The 26293-nt window shown below is 51.0% G+C and overlaps 1 protein-coding gene across 7 annotated transcripts in view; it reads left to right on the forward strand.

Moving 5' to 3' along the window:
• Window positions 1–26241, forward strand: part of HOXB3 (homeobox B3) — a 41485-nt gene extending 15244 nt beyond the window's left edge. For 3 of the 7 annotated variants that reach the window (XM_045526266.1, XM_045526267.1, XM_045526268.1), the window contains exons 2-4: window positions 1223–1400; window positions 19426–23040; window positions 23878–26241. In XM_045526266.1, coding sequence (XP_045382222.1) covers window positions 22593–23040; window positions 23878–24722 — 1293 coding nt within the window. In that variant the 5' untranslated portion in view covers window positions 1223–1400; window positions 19426–22592 and the 3' untranslated portion in view covers window positions 24723–26241. Of the gene's footprint in view, window positions 1–1222; window positions 1401–18919; window positions 19334–19425; window positions 23041–23877 lie in introns of those variants that run through there. The other 4 variants (XM_045526265.1, XM_045526270.1, XM_045526271.1 and 1 more) reach the window with 4 other exon arrangements.
• The last annotated feature ends 52 nt before the right edge of the window (window positions 26242–26293 follow it).

Below are 26293 nucleotides of genomic sequence, written 5' to 3' on the forward strand. Positions count from 1 at the left end.
GGAAAATGTTTCATTGTAAGACACAAGAGGCTTAAGTACGGAAAAGCCTTTCATATCATGATTTATTTGTCATAAGCAAATAAAATGCGGTTAAGCTGTCTCCTACTAGACAGACGGCTCTTTGGTTATTAAAGTTCCGAGAGAGGATTCTGCGTGCGAGGCTGGCCTCTTTCCTCCCAGCATAAGAAGGTATCGCTTTCCTCTGAGGTGTTTAAGGCTTTAATGAGTCTAATTTTTTGCACAGATGTTTCTGGGTGTTTGCAGGTTTTCAGAGTATTTTTATATTACAAAGGAGCTAGCTGGTGCCATACCTCAAACTCTGACAAGCAAATAGATAATCAAGAAGACAAATGGCCTCTTTTGTGAAGCCCTGCTCCTGTATTAATTTTCATTTTCTTTCTCGTAGAAAGTATCGAAAGTACGACTGGGGACCAAATAGCTTTTTGTCTCTGAGGTTCCAGTCACCCCTAGAATAGAGTGGGGGAAGGGGAAAGGGGTGCGGGTGACCCTTAGAAGCTCTGTCAGGCTTGGCCGCTTTTGTGCAGCACCATGGAAAAGTTCTAAGGTCTGGGGACTCCAGCCTTCAGGTCTCTGGTCTGGTGGTGGCCCAGGGTGCAGCCACCTCACCTCCAAAAAGCTCAGGGTTCCAGAGAGCATATGCAATTAAAAGTCATTTTTTTCCATCCCATCTCCTTTCAGAAAATAAAAAGAGCAAATCCCATCCGTACGTTTTATTGTTATTTATTTTGCATTCCTCTGGTTTGCAGCGCCGGTAGTTGGAGGCTGAGTAGGGCCAGGAACCGATGGGGCCGGTGTCCCCAACGAGGGAAATGGTGGTTGAACTACCCGTTTAAATGCTGCTGGGAGAGTCATAAAAAAATTACCCTGGACCTGGAGGACAAGAGGGGCAAGGGCGAGCTTTGTTTGGTAGGATCGCGGTGTGATGTTTTTAGCTGCAAGGGGATGCGGCAGCCCTTAGTCTAGAGGGAAAATAGTTCTTAAAAAGCATATGCCCCCTCCGGAATGTCTCTAAAGAACCAAATCAAAGCTGCTCCTTGGAAGGTATGAATAGAATTTTAAAAAAGAGATTTCTATGGAGCTTAAAGTTCACAGCCATTCTGTGTAGACAAGAGCTAAGAAAAATGTGAGAATTATACAGAAAACCATTAATCACTTCTTTTCTTTAAATACGTATCCTCTCTCCTTTGTTATTATTCAACAGCAAATCTCCGCAGACCGGCTGTTGGGGGAAAAAAGTGTTAGCCGTCTCTCCCGGATCTGCGAGGGGGAAAAAATTTGGAACCATAAAGTTGAAAACTTTTTTCTCTCAGTTTGGAAGAAGCCGTTCGTCATGAATGGGATCTGCGGAGCTCAGGCGAGAGGAGGCGAGAGGCGCAAAGGTAACAAAGCCCTGGTCCCGGGCTGGCGTTTTTTTTTTTTTTTTTTTTTCGTTTTATGAGCTCTTTTCCCAAGCGAAAGAAGAAACACTCTCTCGCCTCCTCCCTTTTCTTTTTCAACTATCTTTGCTGGGTTTTTATGGTGGACGCTTCGGCAGGTTTGCTGCCTTTTATGATGACGGATGCTTGGGTCAGAGGGAGAGAGAGGGGCCTGGAGACCTGGAGAGTGTTTGAACTGGTTGGGACAGAGGTGTCAGGGCCCCTGAAAAAGCTCAGAAAAGAAGGTTGTTTGTGAGGCAGCTCAGAAGAGCTTTTCTGATTTTGGAAAACGCAGGTGGGCATGGTGAAGCCCAGCATGTGTGCAGGGGTATGACTACAGAGGTGCACGTGTGGTCCGTGTGTCCCTGTGACTCTGCCTGTCTGCACTGGGGGCTTCTGTCTCCTATGCCTGTTTACGGGTGAGATGCTGTCACTGCCGCCAGTTCTCGGATGGAATGCCCCAGCCTTGGAGTGGGTTTAAGTGGATGTGTTCGTTTTTTTTTTTCTTTTGTCTAGCTTGGGATTCTAGACAAATATGTGCTACTCTGTGGAGCAGGAAACTGCTCAGTTCACAAGGCGATGTGCATTAACGCAGAAATATTCCTCTTCTGCTCTGCCCCCCTGGCCTTCTTCCTGAAGTGTTCGCTTTGGTTTCCTCTTGTTCTCTTGGTTTGGGGGCTCTGCTCTCCTCTGGGGTCTTGCTCCTCAGGCCCGGGGAGTCAGTGCACTCTGCAGCAGACCAGAATGTGCCGCCCTTTTTCCCTGAGGCCTCACTGAGGGTTTGGAGGCGGGAGGTTGGCAGGAGAGAGAGTTCATGGAGAGGCCACGTTTTCTAGGCGATTAGCTCAGTATTAGAACCACAAAATGACCTCGGAAGCCCCTTGACCTCTCTGAGACTGGACATTGTGCTGGCTCTTGCCTCCTGCCCAGGAGGGAAAGTCACACCTCTGCAGGGAGGAGTCCTTGGGCTGTCATATGTCCCATCTTCTCTATCCCCCCTCTAGCCTCCAAACCCTTCTTTGCTAACTTGGAATTTCTGGGTTATTTTTCTATTATTGTCCATTAGGAGAAAAGGAATAAAAACTGTAGCCTGAGGGTCCAGTTGGGGGAGAAAAGAAGGGTACTGATCTGTCTTTCTGCACGCAGACCCTTCCCTAGGCCAGGCACCAACCACCTCCTCCTGCCATGTCCAGTTCATCCCTCCTTTCCTGTTTCTGCTTGGAGGGAGCTGAGGGAAGAAAGACAAAAGAGAAGACATGAGATGTTGGAGGGGCTCAATCCACAGGGCTTCAGAAGGCCAGAGGAATAAGCCCCTGGCTTGTAAGGAGAGAAAGGTCTCCCACCAAGAATATTCCTTTGCAGGTTGCCATCTCTCTGAGGGCTGACATCCAAATCCACAGCCTCTTGACCCATTTTCTGAAGTTCCTTTGTTTAGGAAGCTATTTCTCTAATCATCTTTACCTTCTTACCCTAATCTACATCTCCCACGTACAGAGCCCCTCAGTGCCTCACCCATCAGGGGAGCAAGATAAATGGGAGGAGGATCAGTGTGGGCTGTTCTGACCACTTTCCAGGGCCAGCTCTGCCATGTTAACCAAAGTTTCCAGAAACTTAATTTTAAGAGATGGGTGGAGGATTTGCTAGGAGGTAAGCCCTGAACACAGAGCCTTTCTAAATCTATATTCTATTTGCTGTATCTTGAAAATCATACCAGCAGCCATCCTTTTAGGGAGAGACAGAGACAAAGAGGGAGACAGACAGACAGACAGACAGACTCTGGCTGGAAAGAGGAAATGCTCCCCTCAGGTTAAGATTAGGAGAGACAGAAGCTTGCTGGAATATGTGTGGGTTGTTGGTTTGCATTTTGCAAATTGTTTCCTGTAATTTGGGGACTCTGTCTCAGGCAAGAAATAACTGGAGTGGTTGGTATCCTCTCCTTTGTCCCTGGGTGGCATAAGTGTAGGGGCTGGAGGCCTCAGGAAGGAAAGAGGATGAACAGAAAGGTAAGCTGGGCCCCGCCTGGACTGAAAATATTTTGGGATCAGGGGAGATGCGTGTTCATTACCTCTAAGTGCAGATAACCAATTGTGGATCCTTTATAGGCCCAAGTGACAAAGACCTAGTTGCCTGGGACTTTTCAAACTGCTCTCTGCAATGTGAGGGTTAGTGGCTCACCAAAGCAAAAGAGGAGAGGGATCACAGACAAGGAAGGTCAGGGTTCACTAAAGGGTTTCAGCCTCACAGGCCCAAACTGCAAGATCTCCCCTTTCCTTCACTCCCAGACAACTCTAGTGCTGTCCTAGTCCTCCCAGTCTTTTGACCTTTCTCCCTCTTTTCCTCCCAGTTTCCTGGGCCCTCCCTACTCTCCTACTTTCACCTGCCTGGCCTGGGCACAAGGGGGCTGCCCAGTCCTGCCAGAGCCCTCCGAGGCAGCCCCCAGCACCAGCGGCGGGCGGTCGCAGTGATGGTGGCGGGTATCCTCGAGAAGCGGAGGCTGAGGAGGGGGTCTGGTTGGAAAACGGAGTTGGGAAGTTTCCCAGCGTGAGTTGAGCGCTGACGGATTTGTGATCAGCCATAAAACCGGCGCGTTCAGATTCGTAAATCAATCTCGCCTTTCTCACAGTCTAAACGTTCGCTTTATCGGCAGCAAGAAAGCGCTCAACGCGCGCTCAGGCGCTTGTTTATTTGGACGTAGAGATTCCCAGGGTCTGCAAAGAGTGTGGGCATTTTTAACAGAACCTGCCCCGCGTGCCTTCGCGTCCTTTTGTTGTTCTTTTTCTTGTCCTTAAAAATAATATTATCTCAGTTTCCGAGATTGCTGTCTTCCCATGTCCAGCATATTATATTCATATTCTCATTCACATTCATTCCCTCTCTCTCTTTCTCTCTCTCCCTGCCTCCTATTTTTGTTTTAGACTTTAGCGCAGTGTTTTTCTTTGGAGGACCATTTTTAATGGATTTGTGGCCAGAACTTTGCAAGGAGTTGCCCTCGCTGGAGCCGGGATCAGGCTGAATTCAATACCAGTCTGTGTTTTGTATCTGGACAATCAAAGCCGACCACCCCCTCCCTTACAGTGTCTGGGCCCCGCCGGCGCCCCCACCCCGTGCGGCGCGAGTGGGATTCCAGCGCCTTTGGTACGGGCGCTGCAGCCTCTGCAGCTGGAACCTCCGAGGCCAAGGCAGAGGCTGACATCGGGGTGGCTGTTTCTTTGGGGTTTGTAAAGACAACTAGGTCCTTAGATCTTCAACCTTGTCCCCATTGAGTTGCTTTTGATTCAGACCTCTCCAGACTAAACCAGTGGAGACCCCTCTGCCCCATGCTCTCCTAAACTACAGCGCATTTTTTTCCCTCCATTCCCTGCCTGCCCGGGCGGCTGTGGTCCAGCGTAGGCTACTCCGAGAGCTGCTGAAGACAGATAAGGCTGGGAATGTGCAGCCAGGAGCTTTTTTAGGAATGTCTTTTCTGTTTCCCTTTGCACCCCTACCCCCATCCCATGTTCAGGCCAAGAACTCTGATTCTGGTTATAACTGTTCGAGTTTGGGTGATTTTTTGTTTTGTTTTGTTTTGTTTACATTTGAGGTGAAGGGGTCTGTGTAAGTATCTCTCTTTAGGCCTAGGGGATAGATTTCCCCTATCCCTGGTGTTTAACCCTTTAACATGCACCCCCCCCCATCTTTTCCCCATTGATCAGTCTCCATTGTCTGCTGATTGGAAGCTCAGGGTACTAACACCTGGGAAATAGGGACCCTGGGGCTGCCAGGCAGACTTCAAAGCCTTTCTTTCCTTTCCCTCTACTCGTGTTCAAATCTCCAGCTGTCTTCACTGGTGTGTTTGGGGGGCAGGGGTGCGGGGAGGACAGAGACAGGTTATGACATAGGTAATAGAGGCTAAGTGTCCACTTCTTTTGTGTAGAAATCTTAGTCCTGGTCTTGGTCTCTAGAGCCTATTTTCAAACAGTCAGTAGAATCTGGTTACCTATGGTAGTAATGACACAACGGAAAAAAAGTCCCCTTTGCAGTTGTCCTCAACTCTGGAAGCTCCAGAGTCATCGCTTCATGCTGTCCTTTTTTTTTGCCCTTTTTTGCCTTCAAAAGGTACCAGAAAAGATAAAAAAGAGAATTAAAGCCAGAAAAACCATTCTTTATACATATATAACATGGACTTTTGAAGTGTTTCTTTTCAAGCTGGTTCCTTCAGAAATTTTGTCAATTATTTAGGAAGAGAGCCGGTTCCACTAAAACAAATACCCCAGGAGAGGGGGAGAAAATGGAGTTGGGGAGGGAATCTTAATCCTAAAGGATGCGGAGAGAAGAATTGGAAGCTGAGAAATCCAGGGGCTTGGAGAAGGGCTTCGTGCCCACCCCACCCCCACCCCTCAGACGCCCCTGCAGACTATTTCTGCACCTCCACGAACTAAGCAGAAGCAGGAGGAGAAGGGAGAGAGGAGAGGTGGGCTGTGGGTAAGTGTGTGTCTGGGGGGGCGGTTAGGGAGCTATGGAGGTAGTAGGTACAGATATGAGTGAGGGAGAGAGAGAACTCTACTATTCCATTGGTGGTGGGGGGAACTTATTTTGCAGGAAAATTTCTCCTCCTGAAGGGGAAGGTCATAGTGGTCCTTTGAGCCTGAAATCGAAAGACCCCCTTCCCCCTCCCGGTCACGTGATTCATTAAATAATTAATGCCGAGGTTGCAGAATAGATATGTATTCGTCAGGAAAATCGCAGGCTCGGTCTCCCTGTTTCTGACGTGCAATTCAACTGTCCTTTGAAAAACAAGCCTGTACCCCGAGAAAAAAAAAGAGAGAGGGGGAGAGAGAGAGGGAGAGAGAGAAAAAGAAAGGGAGGCAGCAATAAAACAGCCCCGCAGCCGGAGCCGCACCGCAGGCTGGGGTATTGTAAGTAGAAGGGATTTCTCACTACCTACCGCGTCTTATATGTCCATGTAAATTTATTGTTTGTTATTAATGTTATTGTCGTAAAATGTGACAAATAGCCATCTTCATTTCCTGCCATTTCTCTTCACACGGTACTCTGTGTTTATACCCATTGAGGCATTGCATAGAGATTTTAGGAATATTCCTCCTCTCTCTCTCTCCCTCTCTCCCTCTCTCTCTCTCCTCCAACCTTTTTCTTGATTTATAGCAATATGGATGTCAGCATCTCGGCCGGCATGCCAACCATTGTATGTGTGTGTGTGTGTGTGCGCGCGCGCACGCGTCTGCCTGTGTTTGTGAGCCAGTTGTGTTGTTTATGGCCGTGTCTTCGATAAATCATTTCTCACGGAAAATGATGTGGAAGCTGGGCTGTTGCTGCGGCCGGGAGAGAGTCGCTCTCGGAGGCACTTCCTCCCTCTCTGCTCTGCTCCCAGGAGTTGGTTATTTCAGACGATTTACAGTAATATATCAGCAGTTAATATGAAAGCTCTATAGCTGGAGGTCTTAAATTACAGCATCTGTGATTATCAATTAAGGCGAGATTTGTATAAATTTGGTAAACCAGAAATGCCTCATTGGCATATAAACCCAGTCAAAGACCACGACCTAATATAAAAATTATATTTGCAAGCCTGATAGAGCCAACATTCCTGCAGCTGCAGACAGAGCTTCATTTTTCAGCGGTTCCCCTCCAGGAGTTTGGCTTCTCCAACTCCAGCCCCGGGTGAACAAACCCGACTCTGAAGCAGAAGGAGCCTGGGAGCAAGAGAGGTGGAAGCCGAGGAAGAAATTACTGGAGTTGAAGGCAAAGATTTTTTTGTAATCAATGAAGACCAAATCAAAGTTCTCTGCAATTGGAAAGGGGCAGGAGAGATTCATTTATGGTATTAAAACTTAATTTATAGGACTAATGTGTATGGGGGATCATTGCGGGTGGAGGAGTTACCCAAATTGGGGGAGACAATGGAGGCAGGCAAAGGGTGAAGGGCAGGGAGAGAAGCTGAAAGCCTGGACTCCCCACCCTCCTGGCTAACAAAACAAGGAAATGAATTCACACCCCAGGAGCCTTCCTCCGACCTCCCAAACAAAGAAAAGTTTCCTGAGCACCAGGGACTGTGCGTTCATTCGGGGATAAAGGGAAGAGAAGTTCTCTTAAGTTTTTCTAGAAATGTTCTAGGAATCAGGTGGTCCCAGAAAGTTGGAGAGTGTTCGAGGGCATGGGATGTGTTCCTCTACTTAAGCCCCAATCCAAAGAGGGAGCAAATGGGATGCAGACTGAGATGGGGAGAGAGCTGGTAACTTTCCCTACAGTTTCATATGGAAGTCCCAGTTCCTTCCCATTAGGAAAAAGGCTACTGGTCAAGAGCAAAACCAGAGGTGGCTTCTGGGGACATCCTGCATTGCGCCTCAAAGTTGTGATAGATGAGGGGCAGAAGGCCAGAGCCTTCACCGAGTCCAGTCTGGGCTGCTGGCTGCTATTCCCTGACTGGTGCCAGGCCAACTGACTTTATAGCCACTATCATCTGTGATATTTAACTTTGCCTGCTAGTGTAAACCTTTGAGCAGGAAAGTTAGAATGACAGGCACCCAGGTGTTAATTATTCATGGCATCAGCAGCAATCAGCAGCATGGAGTGGCAACTTAGGCCCAAGTCCTCACAACCTCCAGGAGCTCACTCCCACACTCGGCTCCAAGTGGACACTGAGCCCCATCCTTGTTAACAGGTGATTTGCAGTGGTGGGTGATACCTCCCAACTTGGGAGTCTGGGTTGAAAAGTGTCTGGAGAGAAAGTGGAGAAGGCCAAGACCTTAGGCTGGGATGGGAAAGGGCACTGCTTGGCCTGGATAAAGGAATTGAGGAGTGTCTGGATTCATGGGCAGCTTTGACAGGGCTGGAGATTGTGGGGAGGTGAGAAGGGCTGGGGGAGGCAGCAATGAGTCCTGGGGGCATAGGGGCTGCAATACTTTCAGTCCCATTCCCCACTCCCATGAGTGTTGGAGGATCCCACATATACTCAGTGTGGGAGACAAGCATTTCTACTTATCCCTCACCTGCAAAGTAGCTGGAGGGGGGCAGTGAACATGAAGAGGGTGAATTCACCCCCCAAATTGGTGCTCCAGAGTTTAGGCCAAAGTCTTAGAGTCCCTGAGAGGAGGAGAATAATCACCTCTTCCTTGGAGACGAGGAAGGACGTGAAGGAGAAGGAAGAAGGTAGAATCAGAATCATTTTTATTAGCTTCTCAATTCAGCCTATTTTGGAGGATGGGGAACAAAGTGGGGGTGGGGGGGCTGAAGGATTTGCTCTTTGGGCCAAGCTACAGCTAGCAAGGAGAGCCAGGAGCCAGTCCCATAGGCCCCTTATCCCCGTGTTTGCAACTCCTGCTCCCACCCCTTTTCCCTCTCTCCTACTGCTTGCTGCCTTTGCCTGTGACTGGAGGTCTGACCCCCCTCCCCAGGCCTTTCCTTTTTATTCTCTCAGCCCCCTTCAGGTCTTTGTCTTCTCTGGCTCTGGGAAGGGGAGGTGGCACTGATACCGCCTTCTCCTCCCTCTCCCCAACACACACACAGACTCTTCCCCAGGAGACAAAGCAGGGGGACCATCCCTGCCACCATTATATCACTAAATCTCCCTATGTGAGGCCTGATGCCCTCCATCCACGCATCTAGTCCTACCCCCTAAATCAGCAAGTTTGAAAAGACTTTGTTAGTATATCTGTCTGTCTATCTATCTATCTATCTATCTATCTATCTATCCATCTATGTATATCTCTTTAGTTCATTTAGCCATGAAGCACCCTGTCTCTTACCAGTTCTGTACTCCCCACCCCTCTGATTTGCTTTTGTGTTGTTCAGGGGATGGGGTAGAATGTATTTGGTGGACGGGGCTTTAGGAAGGCTGCTAATTCCATCTTCTCCCCAGACTCTCAGCTGGTATGCTCTTTCTCTATATAACTGTAATGTTTATCTCCATGCCTTTAAGAAGCCTGGCTGCTAATGCTTTAATGACTGGAGGAATTGGATAGAAAGATGAAGAATGAGAGGATGAAGGACAAGGAGAGGGACCCAGAGACAGAACAAGAAGCAGGATCCCTTTCTGGGGTGAGAAGTCAAGCCTGAGCCCAAGGAGAGGATGACAGGGAGAGCGGAGACAAAGACCAGTCAGAGAGAAAGGGAGGCTGTCTGGGAAGAAGCCACACAACTTAGATGGACACACACACACAGAGTTAAGTGAGAAGAACAGAAGTGGAAAGGAAACCACTTGCTTTGCCCCTTTCTCTCTAGAAGAGAATGTCTCCACGACAGAGGGTGGTTCTCCTACAGAAGAAGGGGAAGGAAAGAGGCAGCCTAATGAGCCAGCCCAGAAGTGATTTCTGGAGACACTCCTAAGTCCTTTGCAAGGCTCAATTCAAATTCACTTAAGACACGGAGAGTGGCAGTGTGAGAAGACAAAGGGGCTGTGAGAAAGGAACAGAGACAACAGAAATGGTTAGAAAAGGCAGAGAGAGAGAGAGAAGAGAAAAACAGAAATAGAGACAGAAACACAGAGAAAGAGCCTAACCCCCTTGGGGAGCAGGCACAGAAGGAAGCTCCTCCAGACTCCATGCTTTCTATCTTTCTAGTAGCTTTCTTACAAGCCGAGGCCATCTCAGAAGGACCCTAGAGTAGGCCGTTGGGGATGCTAAATCAGGTATGACGCAGCTGTGATAGGAACTGAAGTGCCAGGGAATGGCCAAGATGTCTTGGATACTTCAGTCTTCACCACCGCCACCATCAGTAACAACCATCGGGACCTCCCAAAGCCGAATTCCATCATGGGAGTAGGGCGGGAATTGAGGCCAGTCTGAGATCCCTGCACCCTGGAATTCTTCCTTGGCTTTTCTTCCCCCTTGTGTGTTTGGTCTCTTCTTTCTCTAGGGACTGGGAGAAGTTGTCGATCTTCCAGCCACCTAAGAGAGGTTTCACCTCCAATCCACATCTCGTCCCTGAAACCCCCAGCCTTAATCAGCAGATGCTTCTCTTACTTATCTCTTCCTTCCCCCATCTTTCAGGAAAGAAAAGGAAAAACGAAAAAATGAAAGAAAGTTTCTACCATCCTAAGCAGCTTTAGAAAACTCGAGGGAAAATGGAAAATGCAAACCTCTCTCGCCTCTCCAGTCCTTCCCATTGCCCCCTCGCTATTGCTGTGCTTCCTCCATTGCGCCCCCCACCCCCCTCTCTTGCCCAGAACTCTCTCCCTTTCCCTCCCTTCTCCGCCGGGTCGGACATATGGAACCCATTTCGCTGGTGACATTGAAGAGCCGCCGGTGTACCCGCCTTCCGCCATGGCGCCCCCCGCACTCCCCGGGCCGCGCCGTGCCCCTGTCAGTCGCCGCTCCTCTGGCCCAGCCACTTGGCGCGCTCTCAAGGCCCGAGCCCAGCTCGGTGCCAGACCGGCCCGCGATTCCCGCGGCCCCGCGAGGGCCCTGGCGGAGCGGGAGCTCCGGCTTCTCAGGACGCCCGGAGTGCAGGATCCGCGCGAGCCTTGGCCGGGCGGCTGAGCAGGCAGAACAAAGCCGGGGGCGGGGGCGAGCGCATCCGGGCCTCTCCCCCAACTCGGCGGGACGCTCCCGGGCTGCTGGGGGTTGAGTGACCGGGATGCGGCCGGCCGCGGTGGCGGCGGCGGCGGAGCCCCAGCCAGGGCCCAGGGGCCGAGGCCTGGCATTCGGCTCCCGCGCGCCCCCCGCGCCCGGCAGCCCGCCGCTGCCCGCGCCCTAGCGGGAGACCGCACAGGTAAGTGTGGGGTGCTGAGCCGGGGCGCTCAGGGTGGGCACAGGGGATGGACAGACCCCCATCCCCAGGCCTCTCTCCTGGGACAGGCCTGGATCCCAGTGGAAGACAAAGACGAGAGCAACTTAGAGATGGGGTGGGGGCTGAGAGGGGGCTAGAGAGACCTCGGGTGCAGGGTGAGTGTGGAGGAATGTGGAGCTGTTTATGTGGGGTGTGGACAGAGTCCGGTTTGGGGATGGGAGAGCTCTCCCTCACGAAGGGTGTTGGATGCTCTGGATGGGTTTTCCAAGGGAGTTGTGAGCTGTGGGTGTTGAGGGAAGTGTGAGGGGCATCTGCTGGGGCCAGTGGGGGTGGGAACGGCTGAGTCCTGCTCCTACAGTCCAGCTGCCACCGTGGCTCAACCCTTTAGCACCTAGCGGGTTATTTGAAGCCAAAACTACAAGGGGTTGCGCTGAGGCTGGGTGTTAAGCTGAGAAGCTAGGAGAGGAGGTGATTTATGGCTTCAGAGAAGTTGTGTTTACTCCCCGCCTGCTCTGGAAACCAAAAACCAAACAGAACAGAGGCCTGAGAAGCCCCTCTTCTTGGAGTGGGAGATGATGCCAGGCTGATGTGTTGAGATTTATTTTCCCAGATGTGGGGAGATAGTGGGAACTGTTGCTTTGCAGGCACCTGGTGTGGTAGGTCTGTGTGAAGTATGAGGAGTGTGCGGGCATGCACATGTGTAGGTGTGTTTGTGTATTGTGTGAGCGCATCTGCACATCCACATGGAGAGGTGCGTGCGCTCTGGTCAGGGCTTGTCGGATGGGTTTGCAGGATCACTTTGTGAACAGGCATATTGCGAGCCCGGAGGGAGACTCCTGTTCTCTGGTTCTGGTACTGTGGGATGGGGTAACTCTGGACACACTTTGCTGCCCCTTGCCTGTCCATGAGGTAGTGCTCCTTCCTGCCTGTCCTTCCTTTTTCCACAGCCACATGCAGCAGAGCTCCCTTGGCCTGGCCCTTGGCCCCCTGCCCCTCCACTGTTTCCTCATATGCCCTCTGCCCACGCAGCCTGATCTTCACTTTGAATCTTTAACTTTGCAGTGGAAGATTGAAGAATTAGTGAGCATGGTTGGGTAGGAAGAGGAAGAGGGAGAAGGAAAAGGCCTGGTGTGGTAGGGAAGATCTCAGGAGATCCGTAGTTGGAGGGTGAGTCTTGGCAAGCTTGGGTCCCACCATTACTGCTCAAATCCCCCCAAAAGTCTCTGCTTAAAAGGGGGGCAAATGAGCACAAAGGCAAACACCGGGAGGGAGCCATGCAGGGTGATGGGGGTGGGGAGAAAAACATTTTGACTCCCAGATAGTTATTTCCACAGGCCAACTAGTGGCTTTTGCATTTCTGTCCAGACGCCCAGCTTTGCCTGGAAATTGTTTTGCATTAAATTTTCTCAGCCGCAGAATTATCTTTCCTCGCCTCCAGCTAAACTTGCATTTTTCCACCAGACACTTGGGCCCCGCACCAATGAAATCTGAGAGGAAGCGGCTGGGCCCTAAGTGGCCGTAATTTAATTGATTTTATCATAAATCATCAACTTGATGAAGAACCCGAGGTTTCAGTGAAGTAAATTGATATTAATGGGAGTTTCTTGAAATGCAAACTCGCTGCATTGTTGGGGCATCTTGAGCTGGGAAGGTGGATTACATGTTTCCCAAGAGCAGAGAGCCTGGACCTGGAGCCCAGCATAGCTTTGGGGGTTAGGGAAATCAAGCTTCGAGGGGCAGCTGCTGGCAAACCAATTGCTGTGGGGGAGCCGTAGAGAATGGCACTTTGTTGGGAGCTAGCAGAATCGGGCTCTGTGGACCCTGCTGGCCATCTAGGGAATGCTGCTCTCCAACTGTGGGGGAGGCAATTGGGGAGGCTGGTAGGTGTGTGGACAGAGGTGGGGGTCGGGTGAGAAGGCTAGGCTGGTACAATGCGTGCATTGATGCCTGGTTAAAAATTGCCAGTTTGAAGGCTTCCTCCTTTAATTATACAAATTAATTATTTACTGCTCAGGTTGCTACATCCCAAAATAACACTTTTGATTCGGTAATGAGGGTAGAAAACAATGCCCCCACCAAAGAAAAGCAGTAAAACCTAGTACATGAACCTCTGTGGGGCAGAGGGAGGACCAGGAATTGGGTTTGTGCTTAGTGGTAGGATAGGGTATGTATAAGCATTTAAATTCCAAGAGGAAATACTCTGCATTTAGTGAAGATGGTGCCTGTTATTGTCCGAAGTCAGTTTATTACTGCTTATTGTCACTCGCTTTTACATAAGCAAAGAGAATTACTTTCAGTCCAAAAAAGAGATCTTAGAGATCATTTAGCCCAACCCCTCTGCTCTATACACATGCCTAGACTTTACAGAAGGGGACACAGGCTCAAGGAGTGTCCTACCTCGTATGACACAGCCAATCTGGACTGCCTAGAATCCAAGCCTCTCAGCTACCAGGCCCATCCCAAGCATGACTCTAGACAAATCACTTCCTCACAGTTGGCCTCAGTTTCCTTGTCTGTAAGAATGACAGAGTTGGACTGGACACTCCCTGAGTTCTCCTCACTTCTGAAATTAGGTGCCAGCTGTGTATCTGTCCTCTGTGGGACAGTGCTTGGGAGCAGCTCCCTTGCATGTCCTGGAGTTCTGTGGGCATTTGGGTATAGGTTACTGCATGCTTATTTGTAATATTCAGAGAGTTTGTATCCACCTCCATCAATGGATGGTTACTCAGACTAGCTCCAGGAAGTCCACTGGAATCTGGGCTATTTTTCTTCCTGAAAGTGTCCTTATTCTCAGCAGAGGAAGAACCTAGTGGAGAGCAGTGAAATTAGGCAGCAGAGAGGGGCTAGCTAGCTGGGATTGGCATTTGGAGAAGGGCTAAGGAAGGAGGGGTTGGGTCCCACTGAGCAAGGCCCTTTCCCTGCCAGGCACTGGGCTAAGGCTGGAGTCATTTAGGATGTGGCTTTTGAGATGTCTCCTACCCAAGACCAGGGACTGAATTGTGGTTTCAGAGTTTAGATTCTGTGACAAGGGATACCACCTCCCCTGCCTCACCCTGGTCCCTAGGTCTTTGGGCCCTCTCTTCCTGGGAGGAGGCACACACAGGGTGCCACAACACTCTACCAGGTCTCCTTGGGGCCGCCAGGACAGAAGGCCTAGATGGTGGAAGACCCCCACTCTATTCTTGCTCTCATTTTCCATCTCTTCCCCCAACTGGGGCAAGATAAAATTAGAAAGAAGTGGTGGCTTCTCAGGTCCATGGTTGTGAGAAGGGCAATTTCTTGTAAGATCGGGGATATGAGGAGGCCAGCAGGGGAGGGGAGGTTTTCAGGCTGCCTTGGGAAATGTGGTTTGAGATATGAATACTAAGGGAAGAGGGAAGTGAGAAAAGATGAGAAACAACCTCATCTTTGGGGCTCTGGAAACCTCAGTCTATGGCCCGATAATCTACTCCCTAAAGTCTAGCCCCAAACACTATTTTGAGAGAGGGAAAAAAACAAAAGGCCTGGCAGGCCCAGACTCTGGTCCTATCCCATTCTGACTTTGGAGTTTTATATTTGGAGGCAATTTGGAAGGCCTTCCACTGATTGGTCATTAATCCAGTGAGTTATTGTCCGATAAACAGAGGTCACTGGGAGAGAGACATCCAATCTGTCAGGAGAGATCCGCTCAGCCACTCGCAGGGACTGGGCCCCTGCTCTTCTCTTGCCTGCTGCTACCTCCCTTCCCCAGCATTCCTAGCCCTCAAGCTGTCCAAGATTAGCAGTCTCTCTCCCTCTGCCTTCTCCACTCTGCCCACCTTTGTCTCAGCGTTAGCTGGGGGTGAGACTTGCCAGTCCAAGACTGCTTCTAGATGAGTCGGGAGCCCTGATTCAGAATAGGAGGTATCGCCATCAAGGAGCCTGCCTTGCTCGTGGCTCCCAACTTCTCTCACGGCACCGCCCTCCCCTTATTATGGTGTTCAGGCTGCCTCCGTGGTCACAGTAAACTTTGCAGACCCGTGTGGCTGCCCTGTTTGTTCCTGCCTCCCCTTCTCTTACTTAGCCAGGAAGAGGGCAGCACTCCCATGTCTGGGGTGGGGAAAGGACAGCTTGGATATTTCTTCTCCTGCCCTAGCGGCCTTTTTCTTCTTTGGATCCCAATACTGCTGAGCAGGGGCTACACGGGCTTCTGCGGAGGTGCAGAGATCTGCTCCTGACTAGTGCCCCTTTGTTCCCTCCTGCTCTGGCCTATTAGAGAGTTGGGGATCGGGGATCCAAATGCCAAGAGCCTTCTTCATTAGCAATTCCCTTTTACAACCCCCAGCTTTGAAATCTTTATTAATAACGAGGAGACAGGCATGCGTGAGAACTTTACACCACTCTGCTGCAGCCACAAAGTTGGGCAATGAAGCTGGAAAAGTGTGGAACCAGGAACCCCGACAGGGTCAGAAAGATCCATCACTAAATACTTCGCTCTCAGGTCCCCAGGCTCTCAGGTCCCAGCTCCTCAGAGACCAGCCGGGCCAGGCGGACTAGCGCATTTTGTGTTGTTTGAGCTGGGGATGGGATCCTGGGCTGCCCCAGGGCTGAGATCAGAAATCAGTTTTAAAGGAGCCAGCCAGTTTGCCATTATTGAGAGAATTTTCGTTTGCCTGTTGATGAATTTTTGGGGGAGAGAAACAGGCGTGCTTCCACCACCAAGGTCCAGAAAGGTGGTGGCCAGTGATTGCTCAGGGGAGTTTAAAGTGCTCCATGTCCCCTGGTACTGGATACCCAGTAAGGGTAGGAGGGGGAGTGACAGAGAGAGTGTTCTGGCTCTGTGGAAATGGAAAGGATGTCTATAAGGAGGGACATTTCCTGTATCTTTTATTATTATTTTTGCCTTTATTACTTTACACTAGTGTCTCTTAATTTTTCTCTCAGTTTTTTTCTTTTTCGGTTTCCCTCTCCCTGTCTCTCTCTCTCTCTCTCATACACACACATACGCATTCATACACACACAGAGTTGTCCAAGTTTCCCTCCCCGAATCCAGGAAGAAATTGTTCCCTCTTTTCTCTCTCCAGTCTATTCCTTAGTCATGACTTCACTGTCAGGGATGATAAACCCTTCTCCACCCTCCCTTCTTTTCCCAGACCCCAAAATCTTCCCTCAGACCCCTCTGGTGTCCTCCAGGGCAAGTTCCCTGCCCAAGCTCCTCACTACCCCATCTTTGTCCCCTGGAGTTTGAAAATCCCCTAGCCTGCAGCACCTTAAATGAAATGGGTGCTTTGGGGATGCCTGTTTGACCATCTCCCCTCCCAGCCCCAATCTGGGGCAACTCGCCTGCTGGCCAGAACCCTCTGAGAAAGGAAGAAAAAGAAGGCAAGAAAGAAACCAAACTGGGACCTAATTGCCTACCAAGCATTAAAAATGGGCTCTGTTGTCCAGAATTAAGAAGCCCCCACTCCATCTCCTACCGCATTTGTGAGTGCATGTCCTCTGAAACTTTCTCCAGGTTCGTTTCCTTGCACCCCAGTTCTTCTTTTCACTCCCACCCTACTATACCCGACCACCTTGTGTAGCCAGAGGGACCACAAAGGATTGAGGAGGCTTGGGGAGAGGAGGGGTTGTCGCTGTCTCTGGAACACTCCTCTACCCCCAGTTAGTTCCAGGCCTGCTTCGCTTCTCTGAAGCCCCATCTCTTCTTGCGGGCCCCACAGCTGGCTGGGTTTCCTCCGGGCTCTCTTTTTATTCCTTGAGGCAAAGTTGTGCAGTCCCACAAGTGATCAGGTTCTCCTTTTCTCTCAATTTCACAGTGACATTCTCTAGCCAGTGATAGTAACAGCTTGGAGAGCTGGACGGTCTGAGGTATACAGTCTTGACGTTTTTATTTTGACGAGTGAGAGAAAAACCCCAAAGGTGCTGGTTCCCTTAAGCCTCTGGAAGCCTCCTTGGCCCAAGTCCCTGACCCCTTAGGCCTAAAGTTACATGGGATCTAACCCTGTAGGTCTCCAGTCAGGGTCCTCTAGAGATCTCAGGACAGACTTCTTGCAGCCGCATACTCAATGGCCCTAACGGGTCTCTTTGGGGGTCCTGCTTTCAGCCCCAGCACTGGGTCTGGCTTAGACATTTTCTTTTCTTAATACTATTAATAAACACAGAAAAATAGCTCACACCTTCCATCCTCACTTTTTCTCCCCACTTGCCCTGATGACCAACTCTTTAGGCAGGAGATAGGATCCTCAGGACTTCGCAGCCTGAGGCTGTGCATGCGGGTCCAGTTGCTGAAGGGTAGGAAGGCCACAGGTTCCCCCTGTTTAGGAGGGCCCCAGCTGCTCCAACTCACCTGCCCTCACTTAGCTGGCCTGGAAGAAATGGGGGCCAGAGGCCAGGGACCACTCCCTTTCTCATCCCAAAGCACAGCCTCTGAGTGGGGAGTGAGAGAGTGTGAGGGAAGCTTTGCCAGACGCAGCCATCCTCTTCTGGAGGGGAGACAATAGCTGGAAACCATCTCTCACCTTTGTTTTCCCCAGTCCCATCACCTCTCCTGGTGCATCCAGATGGGAGGAGGCAAAAGCCAAGTATTCTAACGAGGAAATCACAGGGTGTAGTGGCTGGTTCTGTCTACATGAAGTTAAGAGAACCAGTTTTCCAAGCTGCCTTTGTAGAAAAGAGAGACTTTCTGCCTTCTGTTTTATCTCCTAAGCTCCGAGTCAGCAGTTAGGCAGAGTTGCAAATACTTTTGCTTTCGGAAGAAATGTCCTGGTGCTCTTTTTGTCTTTTTCCTCCCATCCAGTGGCTTTTCCCCACCCCCATCCCAAATCTGCAGACACCTACATTCTTGGCTCCTTTCTTCCTCCTACGGGCCTCCTCCTTGCCTTTTCCTGCCCTGCTCAAATACACCCTAAGAACACTTTAGCTTTTGTGGCCTTCCTCGCTTGTGCCAATAGTCATAAATCTTGCAGAGCAGAGAGAAACAAACAGGTTTGTTCGGAATAATAATAATAATAATAACAACTATCCTCCTTCTCTTCTGCCGGGGCATTTAAAATTAAGCCATTCTGCTAGTTCTTCTCATCTTCTTAGAAGTACAAATGTCCTTAGCACCTCTTAGTCCCCCATGCCTATCTGCAGGTGAGAATCTTAACAGAAACTTCTCCATAAAGTTCTTACAGCCCCTCTACTGCCAGCCAGTCTGGAGCTCAAGCTAAACCCAGGGTCCTCCTTTTGTCACCCTTTTCCCAACCCTCCTCCCCCTGCAAGATGTTCTGGGTTTTTAAAATCATCACTCACCGCTTGTTGTCTGTGCTAAAAAAAAAAAAAAAAAAAAAAAAGGAGGTGGTTTAAAAAAAGAAAGAAAAAAATGTCTGGCTTTCCCTCTCCCTTGGTTAAAGACTGGGCCTGGAGATTTGCCGGAGAGAGAAGGAATAGAGGAGAGGGTGTGGAGGAGAGAAGCAGCGGAGGCTGGAGACTCCGGAGGAGGGAGACACCGAGAGGCAGGAGACCCAGCCACCAGTCCCGGAGGAGTGAAACTACTTAAAAAAAAAAAAGTCCTAGTGTTCCAACCGCGAATGAGCTCAGAGGGACACTCACCACCCCCACCCCTACTCAGCCTGCCTTTGACTCGGCCTCCCAATGCTCCTTCTCAAATTAGCATAATGGTTCACCAGTGGGGTGTGGGGGGAGCTGTGAACTTCACTGGCCTTCCTCGCCTCTGCTCTCCTCTTCCTCCCTGTCCCCCCAATATCAGTTTAAAAATTTACCTGTTCTTTAAAAAAAACAAAACACTCTCCACCTTCTTTTCTTTTCACTCTTTTGTGGGGGGGGTATCTTAAAGTTCCCCCCTCCCCCATCACCACCACCACCTTCCCTCCTTATCAGGCATCTAAGCTTGCTAAAGGGGGAGAGGTGGGGATGTGTGTGAGCTTGTGTGTGAGTGAGTGAGTGAGTGTGTGTGTCTGTGTGGTTTTTTTTTCCCTGTGCAAAAGCAGAGGCCATTGTTACGGAGAGTAGGGCGTACCAGTCTTATAGGGCAACCACACTGTGGCGGCTTGGCCATGCTGGAGCCCGGAGCTGGATTCTCGGCGAGCTGAGCCGCCCCGGCACCTTTCGGTCTTCTATTTTTTTCCCCAGCTCCCCCACCCCCTCCCTCCTGCGCACCCCCCGCTCCTAAGCCGAGTGAATTGAAGCGGACGCCGCGCGGCTCCTCTGGCCGGTCTGCCCCTCGGGCTCCCCAGCCGGGGTGGCTTTGGGGGGGGGGGGGCGACGCAGCTTTAAACAGTGGTCTTTTTTTCCTTTGCCTTCAAGGAGGGGAGATTTCTCGCCTGCCGCTCGCGCTGGGGCTCGATGTGAATATATATTATGTCTGCCTGTTCTCCCCTCGTCGGTGGCTAAGGTAAGCTGGACTGAAATAGGCTATCAGTTTGTGAATGGCGGAGAGTATGTCTCAATGATTTATGGCCCATATGACTCCAATCTCGGTTCAAGAAGAGTTCACAAGCTTTAAGCTTCCTTCCACGCAGCGACTCTCTCTCTCTCTCCCCCTCTCTCTCTCCCTCTCTCCCTCCCTCCCTCTCTCTCTTTCTCTCTCTCTCCCCTCTCTTCTTGCTTCTCTCCTTTTCTCCTCTTTTCTTTCAGCAGCCAGATCCAGGGCTGAATTTTCCCCCGGCTTCTAAGAAGAGACTAACCTTTCTCTCTCTTCCTTTCTTGTTCTTTTATTTTTCTTCATTTCATTAATTTAAGTCCTGGAAGGTGGCCTATCCCCTTTCCCGGGGCTTCCCCAGCTATTGTTACCCTCCCTTCTTTCCCCGGGGTGTACCTGGAAAGGTGGAGTTCTTGGGGGCTCACCTCCCTTCTCCAGCGAGACCCTTGGGGGAAGCTGGGAGCCACGGTCTCCCTCCCGCCCTCCCTCCCGAGGAGCCATATGGAGCCTGAATTTTTCCAACATGGAGGCAAGGGAAATAGATATGTTTGGCTTGGTAGAGCTGTTCCCCACCCCCTCTTGTCCTGGATCCCAGATCTCGGATCCCCTCGGCACCTTTCCCTCTTCCCACTGTCCCGTCAGCCAGGCCTCGGCGCCCTCCAGCCCAGAGCCCTGCTGAGCAAAGTCCCGAAGCGGAGTTGCTAAGGCGCCTTTTAATTCGGTTACCTCCAGCGCCCAAACTTGCTGCTGCCCGGGGGGCTCGGCCCTCGCTGGGCCCGGTGTGCTTGGAACCTGCCGCTGATAACTGTTTTGGTGTCCTGATCGCTTTCTCTTCGCCTCTTTGGGCCAGCGTAGTAGGCTGGTAGCTCATCGCCAGCCACCGCGGCAGCGGCGGCCGCCGAGACAGCCCGGCGGCGGCAGCCTGGGACTACCCGGGTGCACAAACCTTCCCGGCCCTGTCTCACCGCCGGCGGAGTCTCCATTCTTTCCTCTTGAGTCTCTGGCTCCTTCGCTTCCCACGCTCGCCTGGCCTCGGTCCTGCGATGGTTTGGGGTTTATTGCAGGGGGAGCGACAGGAATTTCGGCCCCAGGCGTCTAGTCAAATTATTGTTTTATTATTATTACTATCATCACCATCATCATCATCATTATTATTGCTGTAACAATCATTTAGACTAAATAAAGCTAGGGCCCAGTCAGCCAACCCCTGCCAACGTTTTTATTTCATTCTCTTCTCTATCTATGAATAACAAACTCAACTGATGCCTGTTAATTAATTCCCCCTTCGGCCAGGGCTGCTTCGAAGCTAATTTTGGTTAAATCATCAGAGGCTAATGGTAATAATAATAAAGGGATTGGGTCAGCCTGGTCAATTGAACTCCGGTTCTCCCTGGAAGGACCTGCTGCTTTGCAGACCCATGTGTATTTCCAGAAACCAATCGGAACTCAGGGCTACACTGGCTCCCTTTTGAGTATAAATCTGTGCCATTAAGAGGGGGATTTATGTGTGGGAGGGACTTCCTTCACCTGCACTCCCTTTATTTTCCTATTTTTAGTTTTCTTTGGAGTTGACCAGCTGGGCTGAATGAGATTTAAGTTTTCCAAACACACGTCAGAAGAGAGAGTCAGCATGGAGGTTTTATGAAAAGTGGTGGTGAGGGCTTGGGAAAGACAGGGGAAAAAATGCAGTCAGAAGTTTTAGAACAAACAAAATCGTATGATAGCTTGATTCTTTATTTTTCTGGCACACTTTTAAAAGGCTGTATTAAAATAGTGATTGTATTTTATTTTTTATTTTTTGCCTCGGGGAACTTCAGTCAACAAGGGTACCCCCTCTGTTTCCAACCCAGAGAATAATATTGTTCAAATTGCTTTGTTGGCTTTTTTTCTCCCCTCAGGAATAATTTTCTCTTTTAGAAAGTGTTTTTCCTATTTTGGCAGAAAAGTCCAGCAGTTATGCGATTTTTTCTTCTTTTCTTTTGGAGAAATCAAAAGACTGTCAAGGAAAGGGTGGGAAAAAAATTATCTGATGGAAAAGGAAGAGAAGTGAGGAGACAGACCTAGGCCAAATGGTCACAGCACCAACTGGCCTGGTCTGGAAAATAGCAACAATCCTGCTCCTTTTGGGGGCCCCATGGAGGCCCTGGATGCTGGGTCCCAGGCTTGGCTGGGCAAAGACTCCGACTGGAGGTGGTGGTACCTGCAGCAGGGACATGGTCGAATGAGCCTGGGTTCAGCTGACTCTGGAGGTTAAAAATCTTCAGGAAGTTTGTAGGTCAGGCTGTTGCTGTCCTTTGAGGGGAGAGGATACCTGACAGGAGAAGATTCCCTGCTGAACTTGTTTCTCCCATCTTTTTCTGAGATCCTCTGGTTTTCCTCCAGGCTAGCCTTTGCTTGGATGAGAGACCTAAACACACATGGAGGGAGGCAAAGGCAGGAGGCAGAGAAGCCTCTCAGCTCAAAAGCATAGATGACGCTTTTATTTTGGCGTCTCCTAGTGCCTCCTCCCTTGAGCCACTCTATCCCAAAGTTGAGGGGGGAGGTAAGGAGAGGGAGTTGGCGAGGGCAGGGGCTAGTGCACAGACAGGAGAGAAGCAATGGCCCTTGCAGTAGTAGGATTCTATAACTAGGCAGTCCCCAAAGCAGTACAGTCCTTATTTTTTAAGTGGCAATGAAAACTGGTGGGCTTTTTTCTTGAAAATTAAAGCATTGAAATAAGAAAAATCCATTTCATGTCAGGGACCTGGCCTCAGCATCTGCTCTGGAGATGCTGGGTAGGAGAGAAGAAAAAAAAAAAAAAACCCTATTGATGTCAGTTCCCTTTTCAGTTCCTAAGATGGATTCGAGCCGAGCCCCAGTCCTCTTCTCCCCCTTGTGTCTCTTCTCTCGCCCCGCAGGTCAGCCGCTTGGAACGTACCCGGGAGGAGGGGGGCAGAGAGGGGAGGGAGGGGGGGGTCCGGCTTGTCACGTGACCCCCAGGGGTGCCAATGTCCGATCCTGAGGTTATCAGGCCCTTGCAAGTTGCCACCCACTGCCCGGGCCTCGCCCAGCGATGCAGAAAGCCACCTACTACGACAACGCCGCGGCTGCGCTCTTCGGAGGCTACTCCTCGTACCCTGGCAGCAATGGCTTCGGCTACGACGGCCCCCCCCAACCCCCCTTTCAGGCCGCCACGCACCTGGAGGGCGACTACCAGCGCTCAGCATGCTCGCTGCAGTCCCTGGGCAACGCCGCCCCTCATGCCAAGAGCAAGGAGCTCAACGGCAGCTGCATGAGGCCCGGCCTGGCCCCGGAGCCCCTGCCCGCCCCGCCCGGCTCACCCCCGCCCAGCGCCGCACCTACCAGTACCACTAGCAACAGCAATAATGGGGGCGGGCCCGGCAAAAGCGGTCCCCCCAAGTGCGGTCCCGGCTCCACCTCCACCCTCACCAAACAGATATTCCCCTGGATGAAAGAGTCGAGGCAAACGTCCAAGCTGAAAAACAGCTCCCCCGGCACAGGTACCAGCTCTCTGCCTTCCTCTCATCAGCTTTTGTCCAGGCCAGGAATGTCACTGTTATTCTAGCACCCAGCCCCTAGGCGCCCAAGAGGCGGCCTGGGAACAATATTAGGAGGTGGCAGCGCATTTTTAGTACCCCCACCCCCTGACCCCGCCAACACCCCCTCCCCTCTAGCCACCCTCCACCTAAGCTTCTGTGAGCTCCAGAAGGCCGGGTGCTGGGCCTCAGAGACCTTCCCAGGGCTGCAGAGCCTAGAGGCGCTGCTGGGATGATGCAGAGTCGTCAAGGATTGATTATTATTAAGTATGATTACTGTGGGTATTAATCACAATCGCTCTGGCGTCCCCGGGTCCCGGCCTCCAGGCACGGTAGCCTTTTAGCTCCACATTTCGGGGTTCTGCCCACGAGTGTCCAGGTTCCCCCAAGGGTTCTCCTCAGTCACCGGCCCTATCCACAGGATGGGGCAGAGTGGGGAGAATGTCTTCCTAGACATGAAATTGGGGATAAGGGGGAGGAAGCGCGCACGTGAAAATCCAGCCCTAAATAAATGGCCATGCGGCTCTGTCTGCGTGACATGATCAAATTTTCATAAGCTGGGGCAGCGAGAGGAGAACAGGTCTCTTAATAAATGCCACTATTATAGAGTGTCCGCTAATGCGACGGGCGGTGGGGGGGGGGCTAGCGAGGAGGAGGCGGGGACGCGAAGGGGAGGGCAGCTGGGGCTCTGAGTCCAGGCCTGGATTTATTAAGAAACGATGCATTCAATTTTGGCGTGTTCAGTAATTATCTTTTATTTCATTTTCTCCCCTTCCCACCCCTCCCCCTCGGATCCAGCAGAGGGCTGCGGCGGCGGCGGCGGCGGCGGAGGCGGCGGCGGCAGTGGGGGCGGCGGCGGGGGCAGCAGCGGCGGCGGGGGAGGGGACAAGAGCCCCCCGGGGTCAGCGGCGTCCAAGCGGGCGCGGACGGCGTACACGAGCGCGCAGCTGGTGGAGCTGGAGAAGGAGTTCCACTTCAACCGCTACCTGTGCCGGCCTCGCCGAGTGGAGATGGCCAACCTGCTGAACCTCAGCGAGCGGCAGATCAAGATCTGGTTCCAGAACCGGCGCATGAAATACAAGAAGGACCAGAAGGCCAAGGGGCTGGCCTCGTCGTCTGGGGGCCCCTCTCCAGCCGGCAGCCCCCCACAACCCATGCAGTCCACGGCCGGCTTCATGAACGCCTTACATTCCATGACGCCTAGCTACGAGAGCCCGTCCCCGCCCACCTTCGGCAAAGCCCACCAGAATGCCTACGCTCTGCCCTCCAACTATCAGCCCCCTCTCAAGGGCTGCGGCGCCCCCCAGAAGTACCCCCCGACCCCGGCGCCGGATTATGAGCCCCACGTCCTCCAAGCCAACGGGGGCGCCTACGGGACGCCCACCATGCAGGGCAGCCCCGTGTACGTTGGCGGGGGCGGCTACGCGGATCCGCTGCCGCCCCCTGCCGGCCCCTCCCTCTATGGCCTCAACCACCTTTCCCACCATCCTTCGGGGAACCTGGACTACAATGGGGCGCCCCCTATGGCACCCAGCCAGCACCACGGACCCTGCGACCCCCACCCCACCTACACAGACCTCTCCTCTCACCACGCGCCTCCTCCTCAGGGTAGAATCCAAGAAGCGCCCAAATTAACACACCTGTGATGGGAAAGGGAGGGTGGAGGAACGAGGTCAAGGGCGGGGGGGGGGGGCGTGAGGAAGAAGAGCAGAGCTGTGGAGCTCTGGGGGCAGCCTGGAGATCTGAAAGAGAGGCCAGAGAGGTGGTAGCCAGGCTTCCTGGGCAGAGCAGGCCTGGAGCTCCTTCCCCTCCCCCTCCCCCTGGCCTGAGAGGTTGCTTTTAAATCCTCCACCCCTAGTTCCATCTGCCTGCCAACCCATCAGAAAGGAATCCACAGCAGATTGGAGATGACCCCATCAACCCCAGGGCTCCAGCACTACCAAGTTGGAATTCCACGCATGGGAGTGGGATAGAGGAAGACGAAGTAGAAAAACAAGGCAGAGAAGCACATTTTACAAAACAGACAAGATGGCTAGGCCATCACCAACTAACCAACCAACTTACCTTCCATCTCTGCGGGTAATTTCCCCAAATCTTAATTTTTTTCCTCTCAATTCTCCTTTAAAAAATAAGAAAACACATTTCAAATCTAAGGGCACAAAGCACGTTCCCCTCCCACTTCCCTGAAACCTCAAATTTCCTCCCCTCTATTTGAAGTTTATTGGGGTCCCTTCTCCATTTCTAGCCCCATGTTTTTCTGCTCTAGGACATTCATATCTATACTGCACCCCCATCAATTACAGTTGTTAGAGGGCTCAGGGATGGCGAGAGATCCTGAAAGTCAGAGCTGCCTATATCATAAAAATATATATATATATTTTTTCTTTTAAGGAAAAGTTAGGAGGCTCGGGCAGGCAAGTTGTCAGGACTGAAGGTTTGCCCATTCTGCTGCCTCTGTCTCAGCTCCAGGTCCATCCCCCTCTCTCCACGGAAAGCAGTCAGAGACACGAGGTTCTACACTTTTCTTTTCTTCTGTTGCTCTTTTGACTTAACGTGAAAACAGGGTATATTTGAACAAACTGTCTGTCCCAGGCAGGAGCTGCAGCTGGGCTTATGTGCCTTGCTCAACCTCCTGACAGGACACTTTTGTTGCACTTAGAGTTTACATTTTAATGGATATAAAAACAACTGTGAGAGATGCCTGGGCCTGCAGAAGTCCAGCATCGCTCAAAAAGCGTGTGTTCTAGTGAACATTTTCATATATATTTATTGGTTATAGCCTGTTAAAATATTTTCTTTTTGTATTATTTATCCCCCTACATTATGTATTTATATGAGGGAAAAAAGGAAAAAATTGTACTTTTTTAGTATTTACTTGTTATAAAGGACATTGTGTTTTCTGTCATGTAAAACCAGCTATTTTAGTTATTATTGTACTCTAGAAAAGAGCTGTAATTTATGTTAAACTCGTACTTATGAGCAATTGTAATTAGTTCTAAAAGGCATGAACTCAGCTCCTAATCGTCACTGTATAGTCCTGAATTTGTAGAATTAGAGTTAATTCCCTCTTGGAACTTTCTTTGTTCTTCTGTAGTTACTTTTTTCCTTACCCAAAAGGGTTGTCTGTCAAACAGTTCTTGAATAAACTTTCTGTTATCAATTTTATCTTGTCCTGGTGGTCCAATTTAGATAGCAAAGCAAGGCTGCTGACTACCCA

This window comes from Lemur catta, chromosome 15, assembly GCF_020740605.2.
Source record: "Lemur catta isolate mLemCat1 chromosome 15, mLemCat1.pri, whole genome shotgun sequence".
In the NCBI taxonomy this organism is placed as follows: Eukaryota; Metazoa; Chordata; class Mammalia; order Primates; family Lemuridae; genus Lemur; species Lemur catta.